The sequence below is a fragment of the Lissotriton helveticus genome, chromosome 4_1, assembly GCF_964261635.1.
Source record: "Lissotriton helveticus chromosome 4_1, aLisHel1.1, whole genome shotgun sequence".
In the NCBI taxonomy this organism is placed as follows: Eukaryota; Metazoa; Chordata; class Amphibia; order Caudata; family Salamandridae; genus Lissotriton; species Lissotriton helveticus.
The window spans coordinates 710,021,458-710,035,487 of NC_136063.1; the positions used below are offsets into that span (position 1 = coordinate 710,021,458).

The 14,030-nt window shown below is 43.3% G+C and overlaps 1 protein-coding gene across 18 annotated transcripts in view; it reads right to left on the reverse strand.

Moving 5' to 3' along the window:
- DTNA (dystrobrevin alpha) overlaps positions 1-14,030 on the reverse strand; it is a 658,854-nt gene that overhangs the window by 265,714 nt on the left and 379,110 nt on the right. For all 18 annotated transcript variants that reach the window (XM_078687336.1, XM_078687334.1, XM_078687333.1 and 15 more), the window contains exon 7: positions 5,051-5,156. In XM_078687336.1, coding sequence (XP_078543462.1) covers positions 5,051-5,156 — 106 coding nt within the window. The remainder of the gene's footprint in view (positions 1-5,050; positions 5,157-14,030) is intronic.

Sequence of the window (14,030 nt, forward strand, 5' to 3'; positions counted from 1 at the left end):
AGGTTCCTTCAGTTCTCTTGGGAAGGCAGAACATACGAGTTCACCACTCTCCCCTTCGGCCCCCTGGTGTTTCACCAGGTCCTCAGGCCAGTACTGGAACGTCTGCGTGCACAAGGGATGAGGCTCAGCAAGGGATGAGGCTCATCGTCTATCTCTACGACATCCTAATGATGCTGCAGTGCCCCCGGACACTCACACAACAACTCCAGACAGCAGTCGACTGTCTGCAGGGTTTGAGTTTTGTGATCAACAAAACAAAGTCTTCCCTAGTCCCCTCCCAGAGGGTGATTTTTCTAAGTTTCTCAATCAACTCCGTTGAAACTACACTCAGCCTTCCTTCCCGAAAGGTGACCAAAATCCGCCACGAGCTCCGTGGAGCACTAACAAAGCCACTCATTTCCCACAGACAGGTGGCCCGCATTGTGGGGCTTCTGTCTTCCCAGGGCCATTGCACTACTGCGCCCTCCAACACATGAAGGCCGCTCACCTGCGCAGAGTCTCTCATACTCGCAGAAGGTGACGTTGACAGCGAAGGCCAGGGAAGAGCTCGCTTAGTGGCTCAAAAACATGGAGGCTTGGAACGGACGGGCAATCTTTGGTTCTGGACCAGATATTGTCATAGAGTCTGACAGCAGATTAGGATGGGGAGCAAGGTGTGTGGTCACCTCTAGAACGAAGTTTGCATATAAATTGCTTGGAGCTTCTGGTGGGCTCTTTCATGATCCAATGCTGGACCAAGTACTCGATCTGGTCCTGTGTCCTCCTCAAGACGGACAATATTTCAGCAGTGTGGTACATTAACCACTTAGAAGGCACGCGATCGAAAGCCCTCTCCAACCTTGCCGCCAATTTTTGGCAATGCTGCCTGGACCGCCAGATCTCGGTCATGGCGGAATATCTCCCCGGTCAGGACAATCAAGCAGCAGACTTCTAGTCACTACATTTTCGTGATGTAAGCCTTTGGAAGCTGCACACCAAGTGTTTGCAGATCTCCATCACAAGTGGGGTCCTTTTTCAGTGGATCTTTTTGCCTCCCACCTGGATTACCAACTGCCTCGGTCCTTCAGTTGGAGACCAAATCCACTGGTGGAGAATACGGACGCATTCCTGCAGAACTGGAAGGAGGAATGGGGCTCTGCGTTTCCCCCGTTTGCAATGATCACCAGAGCCTCGGCTCAAGTGCGTCAGCAGAGGGCAGACGTGGTAATGATCACCCTGATTTGGAGCTTGCAAGTCTGGTTTCGGGTCCTTTTGGAACTTTCTTGGGTTTCCCCAATCTCTCTCCCAGCTTCCCAGCACTCCTTCTCAGTCCAGATCAAAAGCCTCATCCGCTCATCATGCAAGGGTCTCTAGCTCTTATGGCATGGAGGACTACAGGGGACGATGGTCAGTCCCAGGCCTTCCGGGAGTGGCTGCGAAGTTCATGTTCAAAGATGTTCAAAGCCTGGGCTGACAGAAATGTCAAACGGTACAAATCCACTTGGAGACGGTGGTCCGTTGGTGTTTCCAACAAGATCTCAATCCCGTGGCAGCAAATGTGATTCACATTCTTAATTTTTTGGCTTCGCTGGCCGAGGAAGGTCTGGCTTACAGATCATTCAATACGTTTAGATTTGCCATATCGGCAGGTCATGCAGCGGTGGATGGATCCTCTGTTGGGGAACATCCTTTTGTCTGTTGGCTCTTACAGGGGATAAGACTCTCCCTTCCCCCAGAGCAGAGGAACCAGGTCCTCAATCTTTTCCTCTTTTGGCAGGCGAATAGTTTCCTCTCCAGGAAGGAACTCTCGACAAATCTAGCCATGCTCCTTTCCTTGATCTCGTGCAGGCGGGTGTCTGACGTCAGGGCACTAGATGTCTCTGACAAGATCTCTCCCTCTGGAGTTACATTCACTATCCGGAGGTGAACCAAATGTGGCAGGAAATCCATCTCGTATCCAGCTTTTCTATATTCCCCTAAGTTATGTGTGGAGTCCTGCCTAAAGACCTATGAAGAGATGTCATAGGAGTTCCGCCCTCCGGGAGAGCATCAACTCCTCATCGATCTGCGAAAACCACATAGAGCTGTTTCCTCCCCCACGAATGCTCAGTGGGTACGATGGGTGATGCAAGAAGTGGGCATTGACCTGTGGATGTTTGGGGCCCACTCTACCAGAGGGGCAATGGCTTCTAAAGCCTTTACCCTAGGAGCTCCATTGGAGGATATCCTTAAAGCTGCAGACTGGTCTTCGGACTTTACATTCAAACAGTTTTATTTCAAACCGGTAGTGCAGATGCCCCACTTGGTGGTAAGTAGGCTTTAAACTAGCATAATCCTCGCCTCCAGTCTTGACATAGAATGAAAAATGTCCTAGCTATCGTAACGGAAAGTTTCAATTCTATTAAGGACTTGGAGGCAAGGACTATCTCACCCAAGGTTCATCTAGATCTGGAACCTCCTCACCCTTGTTTTGGAGTAAGTAAATGTTCGGAGTATACCTCTTAACTGTATAAGGTTGCACTGTGGTTACTGGAGTACACAATTGAATGATCTTCCCTTTCCGGTCTAATCCTTTGCCATGGGGGTGTCCTAAAATATGTAATTTGGTTACAGGAATGGATACAAGCAAACAAGACTCGTAAATTGCTGATGAAGGCTGATCTCGCCCGACCAAAGAGGAGGAAGGGCCAGTGACAAGGGACTATGATCCAGCTGGAGCCCCCGATTGGGAGGATGGACAGACAGTCTACCTGTTGGACTCTATTGTTGTTTTGTAATATTCCCAAGGTTTCATGGGGATGATAGTTTATTCTGTTTTACTTTGAATGGCTACTAGTCAATAAAGTGGAGAAAGATGAGCATAATCCTCGCCTCCGAGTCTTTAATAGAATTGAAACTTTCCGTTACGATAGCTAGGAATTTTTTCATTCTACCACACGTAACAAGTGAAACACATGGGATAATTCAGTAGTATATTCCCACACAGAGAGTAGGCGGTACAAGCTCAAGTAGCATTTTAAGAAACAATGTCACATGCTCAAGCTCCTATTGGTTATCTGGAACTATCGCACTATAGTCAGAGTGCACAAACCTGGACATTAAAGGCTCAAATCTTCAATCAATAGTCACAGTCAATAGTCACAGATGGAGGGAAGCAGGCAAGTAGTAAGATACAAGCTCCAAAAAAACCAAAAGAAGTGCGTTGATACCGTGATAGCAATGGCAGGAAGGAAAAATACGAACACATACCAAAGGCCATCTTCAAGACAGCCCATTGCACGTTTGCTGTGTTTATGTCCTAATACACTTTTTTACCCACGTTGGTCACCACCAGTATCAAGTTAAAAGAAGCAGAGCACTTCCGGCTGGTACCAATTACTAAACTCAACCTCAGGCTCATACTGGAGGCTAGTACTATCGATCTTTCGAAGGAAGCTGTTGTAATTTTTGATTTTGCCCTTTCATTTCACAGCAAGGGCAACTTTCAGCAAATAAAAGTAATTGAATTTCTGGAGGAAGTTGTATGTACAGACGTTCAGTATATAATAAACTACCTGGATGACTTCGGGTAAGACTACAGCATTTGAATGTCTTAGTATCATGCTACATGGAAATACAAGTTTTGATGATTAACACTCTGAAGAGGCCATCACTTTTTGATAGGCCTACCACATAAATACAAAGTGAGCTTGCATATGTTATCACAATGTTTCTCAGTGTGCTTCTGCACAAGTCTTTCAATGTACTGATGTTCGCCTCTCCATGGACTGATGTCATGTCTACCAGTGACCTGCTGTCCGTCTCTCAATGCACTTCTGCACAATCCTTTCAAAGTATTACGGTCAGTCTCTTAATCTATTGCTCTCATGTCTCTATGGGCCAGATGTAGGAAGCCTAATTCCGGTTGGTAACGGCCGAAATTACCGAATTTCGGCCGTTACTGACCGGAATTAGGCTTTTCAGATGTAGGTGGCCAAATTGTAGGATTCGGTAAGGAATCGGTAAATTACCGAATTCTTAACATACCGTTTCAGTAAATTACCGAATCCTTAATGTAGAGAGCACTCAAGTGAGTGCTTTTTACATTTAAGGATTCGCTATTTACCACCAACTATTAGTTGGTGGCAAATTCCGAATACTTTTTAAAAAGCAATTTTGTGCTTATTATTCAGTGCCATGTGGCATGTATGTCTGCCACATGTGCACCCATGCACTATACAGGGGTGCAACAGGGTGTCAATGTGACACCCTGCCACCCTTGTAGGTCTACCCCCTATTTCCGATTCGGTATTTACTGAATCGGTAATTCTCATTCATTCCTACGGGCCTCCAGGCCCATTGGAATGAATGGGGAATACCAATTCGGTAAATACCGAATCGGTATTTACAGAATTTTACCGATTCGGTAACATTTACCGAATCATTAGCTACATATCATTTACCGATTCTAAAATACCGAAACGGTAAAATTCAGTATTTTAGAATCGGTAAATGATATTTACCTACATCTGGCCCTTAGTGACCTGCTGTTGGTCTCTCAATGACCTGCTTCACAAGTTTTTTGATGTACTACTGCTGTCATGTCTCTCAATGTATGGTTGCACAATTCTTTCAACGGATTGTTGTCCATCTCACAATGTACTGCTGCACAAGTCTTTCAGTGCACTGCTGTCCTTCTTTCAATATACTGCTGCACAAGTCTTTTAATGGACTGCTGTCTGTCTCTCTATGTACTGCTTGACAAGTCTTTCAATGTTCTGCTGTTTTGCCTCTCAATGTACTGCTGCACAAGTCTTTATGGGACCGTCTTTACAGGACAGCTGATTCTTTGCAGAAAAGTAGTACAGCAATTTCAAAAATCTACTAGTGTCCTATCAAGCATGTATCGCATACCTGGGAACTTCTTAGTCTTGCAAGTAAAATGCATTTTTCCTTGAAATCTTATTTGGTCAAAATCTACAATCAATTGCACATGTTTCAACATAAGACAATATATGACGTAAGAGCATCGCGCAGTAAGGCTGCTTTTCTTTCACAGATTTTGCTACAGCGAGGAAGTAACAGGACTCACCATTTTCTACATTTGCCAGTCGATGCAATAACGGCAACCAGACCAGACACTGTGGCGGGGGGTCAGACATCAGGGTATCCAGGAAAGAATTTAGCGTGACTTTCTTCTGTATAAATACAAAGCATGAATCATGAACACAGGCAATGCCATGACCATCTCCTCAGTGAGCATTTTGTTCAGTTTTCGATGAGGACATGAATTGGTTTATTGAACAAAGCCACCCATATTGTCAGCAGAGTCTATTCAGTGAAAGCCACCATAATTACACAGATCTATAAATGCTGGTAGGTGTTAACAGCCGACATCAGACCTAATTATTATCACATTGAATTCACAACTCTTTTGATATCATGCGGTTATATGCAGCACAACTGATCTGATGCAGAAAGGGCGAGCAAACATACATGCAGATAGGCTGCCAGTGTGCGGGACCACAATCATTTGGTTCTGCACATGCGCAGAGCAAAGACCAGTGTGGGTAAAAATCCCTGAAAATGTATTCATTGCAGCCGAGAATCCCAACTGCAGAAGAGACCATACTCCAATTCTGTATCTGCATAAATACATGTAATGGCAGAAATTATTGCTCATTTTAAATTCCATGCCCAAGATGACTGAACCCATTTCAGTTTCACTTCTTTAAACTGTCTGGTTATTTTGACACATCGAAGTCAAAATCGAAGTCAACACCGCCATTGCCGTGTTCTAACGATGCCTGATTATAGTAAACACTTACTGCTGCTCCTACTAAGAAAGTCTGAGTGATAAACATAATTGTTTCAAACACAATTTGCAATAGGATAATTCCTTTTTGTCAATGTATTGATAAAATATGGTGTTCAAAATAAGATTTTTGCAAACGTTAGGTTGCTAGGTGATGAGAACCACAAAGGGCAAGCACCGCCTTTGACGTAGTGTAGAAACAAGGGTCCCAACTTACAAACTGCATTTTGTAGTACATAAAAAAGTACTACTCACCTTCTACAAAATCCCGTTCACAAACCCATGGCAGCAGGCCGCCTCTATCTTTTCTGTGAAAAGATTTTAATCATTGTGGGGGAGGGGTGGATATCTGGGGGAGGGGTGGATATCTGGGGAAGGGGTGGATCTCTGCACTCATAGATATACACTTTAGAAGTAAATGTGGGAAATAACAGGGGGAGTGATGTGACAGTTGGGAATAATTACTACAAAATGGGAGGGGTTTAGGGAAACCTAAGGAGAGATGAAGGTGGGACACAATACTATATAACACAAACACACGTGAAAGTAGTACTTTTGCAATGCACTAAATACTATGCTAAAGTTACTACAGCCCTAAAGGATGGTGATATGCCAATGTACAACCAAGCATTCCAGAATGACATATTCGTTTTCACCGACACTGAAGAGGAACACATGCAGGTTTTGGAAAGAGCGTTGCATGTTTTAGAATTCAGAGCAATGTCACTGAAACCTTGCAAGTGTAAGCTTTTGGTGTAAGAGGTGGAGTACTTAGGACACACAATTTCGGAGCAAGGTATAAATCCTGATGTTTGTAATTGGAAAGACATCACAAATGCTTTCTGCCTACTGATAAAGATGCTCTGGGTTCTTTTCTGGGGCTCTGCGAATACTAAGCAAGATTTGTGTCTGGATATGCTTTGACTGTGCAACCTTTAAGAGCACTGCTCAAGAAAGGAAATACGTTTGAAAGGAACAGTCAAGTTAGAACAGCATTTGATGAAATCAAAGGGTTCATACTCACTACTCTGGCATTACAATTATTTGTGCCTTCAGAAAATCGTTGTTCTCTGTTGATGCCAGTCTCAGAGGTCAAAAAGAACAATTAATGGACAGAATGCAGACTCATGTCATACATTTATCCCAGGACAGAGATAGTTTTTTTGCTCCCCATGCCATTCCAGTTTGAACCCAACCACATGCAAATCAGTCATTACCCTGCGCCCAATAGGAACAGTCCAGCCCAAACTGCCACGCCAGGTCCTCCCTGGACTGGAAACAAGCATCCTAGGACCTGTTACGGGGTTTCACTCCTCATCAGCCACTATAGCTTGACTCCAGTGGCATGGAGAGCACGGGACCCAAGTCTGGGCATACCCGTCCCACTCGGTCTTGGCACTGTTTTTGGACAGTGGGTTAAAGGGCAGGAGAACATGGTTGCATTTGCATATGCTGTCGGATGCGAATGCAATTACAGCACTATTGAGAGGGAGGCTCTGGAATATGTATGAGCAGTACAGAAATTCAAATCCTACATTTGGGGGACCATTTATGATATTTAACCGGACCATAAACCTTAGGTGTACCTTTTGAGTGGTAATGGTTTGGGAAAAGCGTCTGCTCGCTTAGTACGCTTGCTATCAAAATTACAGAAATATGATTTGGTGGATAAGTATATACAAGGGGCTAAAAGCAGTAGGGCAGATTGCTTGTCATGGATACCATTACCACATTGTGATGTTGTGAATTTTGATCAGGATACTGAATATGTGGTAGTTCTGGTGGATGCTTTGTTTGTTTGTAATGGAAGCATCACAGAGAACGATTGGAGTGTGGCTATGGCTTAAAGATGAAGCTTTGTTGCTGGTTCCTCGATTTATGAAGACTAGTTGGCCCTTCTGGGAAAAATCTCACAGGAGAACTCAGGAGTTTGGGACAAATAGTCATGAAATTGTTATGTGAAAACAATATTTGTTTAAGAGGGAGTGTGTTTGTTCCACCTACTGAACCAACAGACATAATTATAACAATTGCTCATGAAGGACACATGGGTGCTTCTGCCACTTGCAAGAAGTTAAGGCAAATGTATTGGTGGCCAGGTTTAGACAAACAACTATCCAATCATATTGATAAGTGCTCACAATGTGCAGTTTCTGATAAACACTGGAAAACCGCTACCAACACTTTGTATACAGTTCCTTTTCCAGAAAAGGCTTGGGAAAAACTAGCCTTGGGTTTTTCTGACCCATTTAGTTTTTGCCTTGAGACGAGAAGTATCTAATACTGGCTATTTATTTTTATTCATAAAGTTTTATATAGCGCTAGCATGAGGATGCATAAAGATATAAGCCAAGACATAACACTTATGTATACAGTGAAGGGTAGAAAACTGCAGGTGGTTGAAACAGTCAGATAACCACGATCCTTGAAGGTAAAAGTGAGAGGGGAGTCCATTAGCTTATTGATGCCTAGGTTGGTTGATTTGGTCGGTAAAGTATTGGTTGAGGAGCAGGAGTTTCAGGTCCTTTTTGAAGCAAGAGAACTGAGGTCAATAGATTATGTTTTCAAATGGATATATTACCCTCTTGTACAAGCTGCCAATTCTGATAATATAAATTATTTTTTGGTAAGACTTTTCTTGGGTGAAGATTTCTCGTGTAATATTGTCACTGACAATGGGATGCACTTTGTGTCTAAACAAATGACTGATTTTTTTTTATCTATTGGATTTTATTTAACAGTTCACAGCAGTGTACCATGGTTCAATATCATTTGAGATTACAGCAGACAGAGTAAATAAATGACCAGCAAGAAAGTGTTACATCATTATCTTCAGCTTACATACAAAACAAAAAACACAACCAGCACAACCTAACAGACAGATCTATATTACAAATTTGGAATAGGCTGATTTGGCATTGTGCACCTAGACGACCCATCATGTTGTGCCCATACATGAGAGTATAATGCGGCACGATGACCCGAATCATTGTTAGTCTCGCCCACATCTCTTGCCATAAGATCTTGTTTATAGAGGCCCCAGAAACCTTTTCGACGACTCTGTGGGGGTATTAGCTCACTGTATATTTCAGGCTGTGTGTTACAGAATATCATGTCTTTTTCCCCATTCAGACTTTGATGGGGGAGGGGGTGTGTGGCCAGCGCAACACAATTTGACGCTTTGCTAGGAGCAAACCCAAACCAAAGAGTTTCCTTACATCTTTATTCAGGGGCTTCGTGTATCCTAATAGGGCTATCAAAGGGTCAGGGGAGAGCGGAGATCCTATTATTCCCCCCAGTTCCTGAAATATTTGATTCCAGAAGGCAGCAATCTGGGGGCAAGACCACGCTGCGTGGAAAAAATAACAAATGACTACATTTATGGCAAAATTCAATATTAAACCTTCTCAGGTGACTTTGTATAGCCCTTCGTCCAGTGTTTTGGTTGAGAGGGCTGATCGCATTTTGAAGGACAGTATTTGTACTGCGATAGCGGCCAATATTGATGTTTCACATTTTCTTCAAGAAAAAATGTGGGCGTACCTCACTATTCCACATCTACAACTGGACAATTCCCATTTAAAATTACATTAAAATTATCATGGTTGGGATGCCAGGACCAAACTAGCACCAGCAAGGTTCTCTGAGATTTTAGTGGGCAGAGGTAATGTAGCTGAAAGAAATTATAGAACTTGTTTGCAACACAGAGTGGTGGAAAAACAACTAACACAAAGAACTATTATGACAACTGAAAACGTGTCAAGAATGTTCAAGAGAATGATTGAGTTTTGATTTAAAAAAAAAAAAACTTTTAAGATTATTAAGGTAGAATTCATCACCCTGTGTACAGTACACCAGGCAGTTCAATGCTGAAACCAGCAAGAAAAGTTCTTCACACAGAACTCTTGTGAGTAGAAACATTAGTGGGAGTGATCTAAAGTCTACTACCAATGTGGTAGATGACAAAGCTGGTACTTTGTTTCCCAGGTACCCTTAGGAGTTGTGTGTTGACCACAATCTTAATGAATGTGTTACTGAGTTGGGTAGATATAATGCTACTGGGGAGGGGGGGGGGAGAAATCCATATAGGAACCTTCTGTACACACGTAGTACTAGTATAGTTCAATTACCATCCAAATTTGGTGATTACATGATGTCTTAATTCTTGTTTCCAAATCTCTTCCAGGTCCTGTGTACCCTATGTATGGTTATGTTACTACAATGACGTAATTGCAATTTGTGGTTGGTTCTGTTTTTTTTTTGGTTAAGGAACAGGGGTGATGTGGTATGTGGCATTTTATTAAGTATTATTCACCTTCATTATGTTCTGTCATTTATTGCTTCCTGCATTGTCGTACTCTCATGTGCATTCTTCTGTGGAACGACGATGACATCAAGTGCTGGATTGGTTCCAGAACATGAGGCTTTGGTCAGCTGCCTGCTGTTCTTTGGACTGATATGTGGTTGATGCGGTTGTGGGTACTTTTATTAAAGGATCATTCATTTGACTATAAAATGGCTCCAACAGCATCAATTCATCTGCCAGAATGGCGTGCATAATCTCTGTGTTGTGACCACTACAGAGGCGTTCCATGGGTAGAGAGTAGGTGTTCCAATGAATCCACCCTTGGATTTTAGCGCATTCACAGATTAACCAATAGTGGTACACCTGGGAATGCATCAAAATGCCACGCCTCCCCAGGGGAGGGGCAACAAGGAGCGATATCTTTATTTCTCCTAATTGTTTACTCTTTCCATTGGGGCTACATTTTGCAGGAAACATAGAAAGAGGAAAATGGCTATTAGGGTGGTTTTAGTGCAGTCCCATTCCTGCAAAAAAAAATCCAGCTTAGAACGCCGGCATTCTTGCACCATGGTACAAGGGTGCCTACGTTGGCGCTAGGCAGCCAAAAGTGCGCCAGTGCAAGGAAGGACAGGAATGCGCCATATGATGGTAAATACCTTGTATTCTAGTTCTTTCCCCTTCTCTTTCATGCAGCGCAGAAAGGCGTCTTACTGCGTTGCGTGGTGAGAAAGTATGATAAATATGCCCCTTAATTGAAAAATTTCAATTAAGCTTTTAAACATTTTAAAAATGTAATAAGTTTAAAATAAATTAAATATATAACTTTTAACCAACCTTACTAACTATTAAATAAAAATGTTGATGGAGAATGTTTTTTTAAAATTATTGCTTAGAAAACAATATAAAATAAATTAATATATTTTAATATTTAATACAGATTTAATTTGACGAGTTGATGTAATGTAACATTTTATTTTGTATGACATGGTTAATAACACATTTTAAAATAATTTACCCTTTTAATACACTTTAAAATATTTGTGTTATTTTTTAAAGAATAGACTTTCATATTTCTCCCTATCATTTCCCATAAGGATATCACCACCTCATCCGCCCTGATCTTCTCCAGCAGAGGAAAAGTTAGTAATGTTACTATATATATTTTTTTAAACAAACTTTATTGGTTTAGAAATTTATCCACATTACAGTATAACATTGACATTAATATTTTTTAATTTAAAACAAATAAGACGGTGCTGTTGGACATGGCCCTTCCGAGGGGATTTCCCTAAAACTTTTTGCTATTTATCCTCATGGTTTTTGCTGATTCTCATGTTTTTTAGGCACTCCCACTGTAATGCAGTGTGAAAGCACGCACAGCCTTCCTACACACGCTAGGAAGTGGTGCTTACTCGATTTGTTTAGGTGGTGTACCTGTGAGTGCCCTGTAAAAAGACACACCACATACCCAGGGCAGAAACTGCACTGGCAAATAGGGGAAGCAGCACTGATTGTGCCACCCACCAGATTAGCCTGTCAAATATTGCTTCAGTTGCGCTTATGCTCAGGTTGGCATTTATCACTCATCAGCCAACCCTGGGTGTGCCTTCCACTGCCACTAGAGCACACCTAGGGTAAGCCCTGAGGGAAGCAGCAAGTGGTAGGAGAAAGGCAGGGCAGGTACACATGGTTTTCCATGCCCAGGCCATGAAGAACCCCCCCATTTAGGTTTTCCCTACCTAAGAGGGTGGCTCTTCCCATGGGACACCAACAGGGTTTTCCTGATTCTCTGCATGTGCCCTAAGTGCTCTGGGCACTTTCCCACTGTAAATGCAGTGAAAACGTGTGCACACCCTTCCTACACATGTAAGGAAGTGGTGCTTCCCTGATGTTATTGGAGGCCTGTGTGTGCGCACTTGCACCTATGATGTTTGCAAGCCTGTCTAAAGACTGCCATTGCAGGTCTGTGTGTGCACACTTATTTAAAAAGCTTGTAGAGCACACGGCTACCCCAAAGGGTCTCCCGGCTCTATTTGGGGGGCAGTAGCAGGAAGTAGGGTCTGAGGAGGCAGGCATTAGTCAGGGATGCTAAAAAGTAGAATTTGTAAGTTTTTACGGAACTGAAGCAGTGAGTTACAGGATCTGAGAGAGAGCGGCAGAGCGTTCCAAAGTTTTGGGCCCAAAACAGAAAAGGAGCAGCCCCTAAGACAAGCTCAGAGGAACCTCTGCACCGAAATCAAAGCGCGGTTGGCTGATCTCAGCTCACGGGTGGGGACATATGGAGACACCAGAGCTTGGATGTAGGAGGGCGCGAGACCGTGTCTAGTGCGAAACATGTAGCACAAGGCCTTGAACTTGATCCATTTGTCAACTCTTAGCTAGTGTAGTCTCTGTAACAGGGGAGAGATGGATGAGAATCACGGCAGCCGAAAGAGAAGGCGAGCAGCCACATTTTGGATGATCTGATCTGCAGGTGGAGAATAACGGCTATGTCAGCACCCAGGTAGAGGGCATTCCCATAATGCAGTCCAGATGTGACCAAGGCTTGCAGCACAGTTCTCTGAGTAACTGGGGGATCAGCCAGAGTATTTTCTTCAGCCATTCCAGCATGGAGAAGCAGGAGGCAGTGAGCTTAGAGACCTGTGGTGTCAAGGAGAGATTTTTGTCAATAATAAAACTGAGATTCTTCACTTTATCCACCGGCACGGGCAGTGGCCCCAGAATGGCAGGCCACTGGCTGACTTCCCAAAGACCAGGGTTATTTCCCAGGTTCAGAACTTCGGTTTTATCGCCATTGAGTTTAAAGGCGTTTTTGTTTATCCAGTGTGCGACATTAGCCAAACCTTGCCTGAGGAGGGGGGGGGGGTCTTTATTACGAGCCTCGAATAGAGAGAAGATAATCTGAGAATCATCCTCATATGAGAAAACTGAGACCAGACTCTTCGATCACATCCATCAAGGGGAGGGGCGTCAGTAAATGTTAAACAAAAGGGAGCTCAAAATGGACCCCTGCTGAACCCCGAGGGGGTGGTGTTAGAGTAGTAGAGCTGTTGTTTTCTGAAAAGACCTGAAAGGTTCGCTCCTTTAAAAAGGAGGACAGGCATTTCAAAGCAGTGTCAGCAATGTCTATAACCTCCAAACTATTCAAGAGAATAGAGTGTGAGATCATGTCAAAGGCTCCACTTAGGTCTAAGAGGATAAGCCTGGCAGTCCCACCCGAGTCAAGTTCTTTCCTCAAAAAGTCAGTGACTCTGAGTAGGGCAGAATCCATGCTGAAGCCTGCCCTTAAACCAGACTGGGAAGGGTACAGCAGTTGCACCTATGATGTTTTTAAACATGTGTTAAGCCTGCCATTGCAGACCTGTGTATGTGCAGCGCACTTATGCTCAGGTTGGCCTTTCTAAACCACTGGCCAATCCAGAGATTTCCTTTCACTGCTTGAGCACCCCTTGGGTAAGCCTTAATGGGTGAAACAAGTGACAGGTGAAAGACAGGGCAGGTATACATGTGGGTTCCCTTCCTAGGTAGTGAAGAATACCCATGTGTTTTCACTACCTATGAGGTGTGCTCTTACCATAGGTCAACATGGGGGAATGGTTGAAATTACTTCAAACTGCAATTGTATCTTACAGTGTTGCAGCCTCATAATGTTTCCTAACATTGGATTCAAAATGACAAACCCTTTCCTGTGGTAATGGTGCATTTTTCATTAATAGCTTAGAAATCCCACCTCTAGAAAGTGGGCATTTCCCTGCTCTAAAACTCTGTTTGTGCCTTTTATTTTGACTCCAGTCCACACTGAAGTCTGGGGGAGCACAGCATGTCACCTTATTCAGTGAAAAAAATGTATATCAAATCCATATCTGTTGACTGATCTTAGTGGAAGAATAGTATCCATTCCAAGGAAGTACTGGCAACACCAGTCCTTTGTTACATGTCTTGTGGTAGACT